General features: G+C 37.9%; 1 protein-coding gene across 1 annotated transcript; it reads right to left on the reverse strand.

Moving 5' to 3' along the window:
• Positions 1-444: 444 nt before the first annotated feature.
• LOC112648003 (dnaJ homolog subfamily A member 1-like) lies at positions 445-1,271 on the reverse strand. The gene has a single exon (XM_035718884.2). The coding sequence runs from the start codon at positions 1,201-1,203 to the stop codon at positions 481-483; it is 723 nt and encodes a 240-aa protein (XP_035574777.1). The 5' UTR covers positions 1,204-1,271; the 3' UTR covers positions 445-480.
• Positions 1,272-5,727: the final 4,456 nt, after the last annotated feature.

The raw sequence follows: 5,727 nt of genomic DNA on the forward strand, positions 1-5,727 counted from the left end.
AAGAAATAAAAAACATAGGGAAAATGAACTACTGTGAGTTAAAGTAATTCCTGGCTAAAAACCATAGAGTAAATTTTGAAGTTGAAATTAGACTGTTGCCTTTGTCCCAAACTAACCCTCTTCCACTGGCAACATTATGACCTTAAATATGCGAAGGAATAGCATGCACCACTCAGCAGAAAGAAGAAAAATGGATATCAAGAAATGCTTAAGTAATATTTATACATAACTACCACAAGTACCCAGGAACCAAAACTAACTCTTCTTGTCTGGAACTACACATTTTATTTTTTTATTTATTTTTATTTATTTATTTTTTTTGCTTTTATATTTGAGTTTATTCTTCATTTAACTTTTAAAACACTACTATAGTTGAATATTAAAACAAAAACAATAGCAAGTCGTGAGCTATGATTATAGTCCTTCACTCATCCACTACTGCATATAAAATGCCAGCAGCAGTGTTATTCACCGGCCCCATTAAGAAGTCTGACACTGAACACCACCCCTAGGATGATGTTCATCATCCTCATATGCTTCCCCATTGTAATGGCGCCGTCTCTCCTGATTGGGATCAAAGTCCACAAGTTCTACCTGGTCCATTTCATCAGTCTCTTCTACTTCCTTCCTCTCAGGTAGGAGTTTTTCCAGCAAAGAAAGTTTATCAGGAGAGAGAAAGCCGTTCTCGGGGAAGTTTACCTTAAATTCGATGATTAGGCGACCCTTCTCATATGGTCTACGATAAATTGGCATGCCTTCATTTAGCACACACTTGATATCCCCATGCTTGACAATCTGACCTGGATGAGAGGTGATGACGATGGTTCGGTTGTCAAGAGTAGATATTGGCTTTTGAAAGCCACACAGGGCTTCAACCAGCTGTATATCCATACACATGAAAAGATCTTCTCCTCGTCGAGTAAAAACAGCATGGTCCTTCTGATCTAAAACAATGATAATATCTCCTGGTTCCAGTCCTGGTTCTTGGTCTCCCTCACCATGGAATGTTATCTTCTGGCCATCTTTCATGCCTTTGTCAATATGCACTTCTAGAATCTTCTTCTCTCGAACTATCTTCCTTCCGTTGCAGCTTTTACAACTATCTTTAGGACTGATCCGTTCCCCATGGCCCTGGCACTCCATGCACACAGACTGAATTTGCTGAACCATTCCAGGTCCTATCTGATGAATTCTTATTTGCATTCCAGTACCTCGGCAATTGGGACAACATTCGACTGCTCCTTTCTTACCACCTCGGCCTTCACATTTATCGCTCTGCAAAAGAATGTGATTTGCGATAAATGGAACTACACATTTTAAATATAAACTAAATTGATAGACGGTTTTAAAACATAACCAAGAATATGAGTTTAGAGGCAGGTTAACTTGGAGGTGGTTTACTTATCACTACCACTATTATTCTCCTACTATTACAACTAACAGGTGAGGGAGCATCACAATTCAGAAATGATACAATAATAGTCCTGGAAAAAGAGATCCTCCTGAAAAATACTGATACCTGAAACTATGAGGGATATGTAACTCATGAATATAAGTTCAGGCCACAATGAGATATCAGCTCACACCTGTTAGAATGTCTATGATCAAAAAGATAAGATATAAAAGTGTTAGCAAGCATGTGGAGAAAAGGAAATCTTTGTGCAATATTAATGGGAATGTTAATTGATGCAATCATATGGAAAACAAGATTCCTCAAAAATTTAAATAGAAATACCATATGATCCAACAATTCCACCATCCATATTTGTCTAAAGGAAACAAAATCACTATCTTGAAAAGACAACTGTACCCCAATGTTCACTACAACATTATTCACAATACCCAAGACAGAAACAACCTATGTATCATCAAAGGATGAATGGATAAAGAAAACATAATATGTATATATCACATATACACATATAATATGAATATTATTCAGCAATTAAAAAAGAAGGAAATCCTGCCATTCACAACATGGATGACCTGCAGGGTATTATGCTAAGTGAAATAAGTCAGAGAAAGACAAATACTGTATGATATAACTTACATATAGAATCCAAAACAAAAACAAACTAAACTCATAGATCCAGAGAACAGGTATGTGGCTGCCAGAGTCAGAGAGTGAAGAGTGGGCAAAATGGATGAAGGTGGTCAAAGGTATAGGGGCACCTGGATGGCTCAGTTGGTTAAGTGTCTGACTCTTGATCTTATTAGCTCAGGTCTTTATCTCAGGGCCATGAGTTCAAGCCCCATGTTGGGCTCCACAAAGGGTGGGAATCTACTTTTAAAAAAAAAAAAGGTACAAACTTCCAGCTATAAGATAAATAAGTCCTGGAAATGTAATGCACAACATGGTGATTACAGTTAATGCTATATTGTATATGTGAAAGGTGCTAAAAAGAGAATAGATCTTAGAAGCTCTCATTACAAGCAAAACTATTTTTGTAACTATGTGTAGTAATGGATGTTAACTAAACTTGTTGTGAGTCATTTCATTGTATACCTGAAACTGGTACAATGTTGTGAGTCACTTATATCTCAAATTTAAAAACAAATAAAGTAGGAAAATAACAACCTTAAAAAGAGAGGGAAAGAGGGTGGGAGGAGGGAGGAAAAAAATTAGTTACCTCAGGAATAATACTTGGGCCAACCAAAGTATTCTGGGATCATCTGTTAACCTTCTTATCATAAGGATCACCACTGAGCTTCACTGGGACACTGAAATAAAACATATGTAGAGAACCTACACTATAATCAATTTAAAGTTAAGACTGATATGAGTAGCTGAAGTCTTCTACCATGTAAACACCCTTTTTAAATAACTTCCTCACTAAGCTGGCATCCACAAGACAAAATCTTTTTTCTGCCAACTAAATTAATAGGATAATTGTGGTTTAGCCCTCATTAATGCCATAGTGTCATCACACATTCTCTATGAGATAATGAATGCAATGCAAAATAGCACCTTCATAGAACTTTAATTTTTTGAAGTTCTACCATATTATTATTTCCATAAAAAATATTTAAATCATTACTGAAACAATGACTATTAAATAATTTTTGTTGCTGCTGTAAGAGATTACTCCTTCACATACTCATTATATGATCAAATCTTATCATTTAATATATGACAATTTCAGTGATTTTCATGACTCTTTTGGACCTACAAGATATGGTCCAGATGTCTTAAGGTCTTTCAATAGATGGCCTTACTCTACCTTTCTAATCAAATCAAAGACACATATTCTCTAAGAGTATTGCTCTTTCATGCCCTTATGCTAAAACATATCCTTCCCCTTGGCAGTAACTAGATAAGGACAAACAAAGGGAAATTGTTCCACCTTTGGTGAGGGCTTCTGAACAGCAGCAAATGTGAACTCCCCTCCCAAGGGACCAGGGAGCCTGCTGGTGCCATTTTTCCTCCTACCCATCATCAATGAGAGACTTCAGTGAGCAGCACACCGCCCCACAGTGAAGGCTTGAGCCACTTAAATCACAGCCTGCAGGCCTGCACTCTGCAGGTGCTTCTGAAGGAGAGCAAATGCACCTGAGAGTCAGAGCAGCACACAGTCCCACCCCCAGAAGTCCAGCACAACCCCCCCCACACACTAACTCTACTGACCATAGAGTGCTGCAAAGCTTAAGCTCTAGGGAAAATAGGATCTAGCTTCTTTTAACAAAGAGGCCAAAACAGGTCTTGTTAAAACTGGCAACACCCTGGAGGAAGCACAAGCACTCCCCACTGCAGACAAGGAGAAACACTACAGAAGATTGATTTGAGGGAAAAAGCAGCCAAAACACCATACATCAGAGACACTTCCTGAAGCACCAAGCTCTGGAGAGTATCTGACCTCTTCCTCATAAAGTCATTACTCTCAGGAGTACATTAACAGATTTTCCCAACACAGAGAAGAAGACAGAGACCTACATAAAATGCCAAGACGGAAGAATTCATCCCAAAAGAAAGAACAAGAAAAGGTCACAGTCAGGGATCTAATTGAAACTAACATATCTAATTTATATAAGTAATATGCCTGATCCAGAATTTAAAGCAACAATCATAAGGACACTAGTTGGGCTTGAGAATAGCTTAGAAGACACAAGAAGTCCCTGACCAGAGAGATAAAAGACATAAAAACTAGTCAGGCCAAAACAAAACAAACAAACAAATAAAGAAACTAGTCAGGCCAAAATAAAACATGCTATAACCAAGATATAAAACCAACTAGATAATAATGACTATAAGGATGGAAGAAGCAGAGAAACAAATAAGTGATATAGAAAATAAAATTATGGAAAATAATGAAGCTGAAAAAGAAGAGAAGAAAGAAAAATATTGGATTATGAATGTACACTAAGAAAATTCAGTGACCCCATAAAGCATAATTACATTCCTATCAGAGGAGTCCCAGAAGAATATGAGAAAGAAAAGGAGGCAGAAGGTTTGTTTGTTTGTTTGTTTGGCTGGTTGTTTATTTGTTTTAAGATTGTATTTATTTATTCATGGGAGACACAGAAAAGAAAGAGAGGCAGAGACACAGACAGAGGGAGAAGCAGGTTCCTCGCAAGGGAGCCCAATTATTCCCAGACCAGGAATCATGCCCTGAGCCGAAGGCAAACACTCAACTGTTGAGCTACCCAGGTATCCTGGCAGAAGGTTTATATAAGCAAACTATAGCTAAAAACTTCTCTAATCTGGGGAACGAAACAGACATACAAATCTAGGAGGCACAGAGAACTTCCATTATAATCAACAAAGGAGGCAACACCAAAACACATTGTAGTAAAATTTGCAAAATATAAAGATAAGGAAAGAATCCTGAAAACAGCAAGGGAAAAGAAGTCCCTAACCTACAAGCGAAGACAAATAACGATAGAAGATCTCTCCACAGAGACTTGGCAGGCCAAAAGGCAGTGGCATACATATTCAACATAAAGAATGGGAAAAATATGCAGCCAAGAATATTTTATCCAACAAAGCTGTAATTCAGAAGAGAAGGAAAGGTTAAGAGTTTCCCAGATAAACAAACGCTAAAGGAGCTTGTGACCACTATAACAGCCCTGCAAGAAATATTAAAGGGGGGGATCCCTGGGTGGCGCAGCGGTTTGGCGCCTGCCTTTGGCCCAGGGCGCGATCCTGGAGACCCGGGATCGAATCCCACATCAGGCTCCCAGTGCATGGAGCCTGCTTCTCCCTCTGCCTGTGTCTCTGCCTCTCTCTCTCTCTCTCTCTCTCTCTCTCTCTCTGTGACTATCATAAAAAAAAAAAAAAGAAAAAGAAAAAAAAAAAGAAATATTAAAGGGGACTGTTTGAGTGGGAAAGAAAGACCAAAAGCAACAAAGACTAGAAAGGAACAGAGAAAATCTCCAGAAACACCAATTTTACAGGTAATGCAATGGCACTAAATTCATATCTACCAATAGTCACTCTGAATGTAAATGGACTAAATGCTCTAATCAAAAGACATAGGATATCAGAATAGATTTAAAAAACCAAGATCCATCTATATGCTGCCTACAAGAGACTCATTTAGACCAAAAGATACTCGCCGATTGAAAGTGAAGATATAGAGAAGCATTTATTATGCTAATGGACATCAAAAGAAAGCTGGAGTAAGGAGAAACCATATTTATATCAGACAAACTAGATTCTAAGCCAAAGACTATAACAAGAGATGAAGAGCACTATATCATGATAAAAGGGTCTATTCAGCAAGAAAATCT

Source organism: Canis lupus, chromosome 7 (assembly GCF_003254725.2).
Source record: "Canis lupus dingo isolate Sandy chromosome 7, ASM325472v2, whole genome shotgun sequence".
NCBI classification, from domain to species: Eukaryota; Metazoa; Chordata; class Mammalia; order Carnivora; family Canidae; genus Canis; species Canis lupus.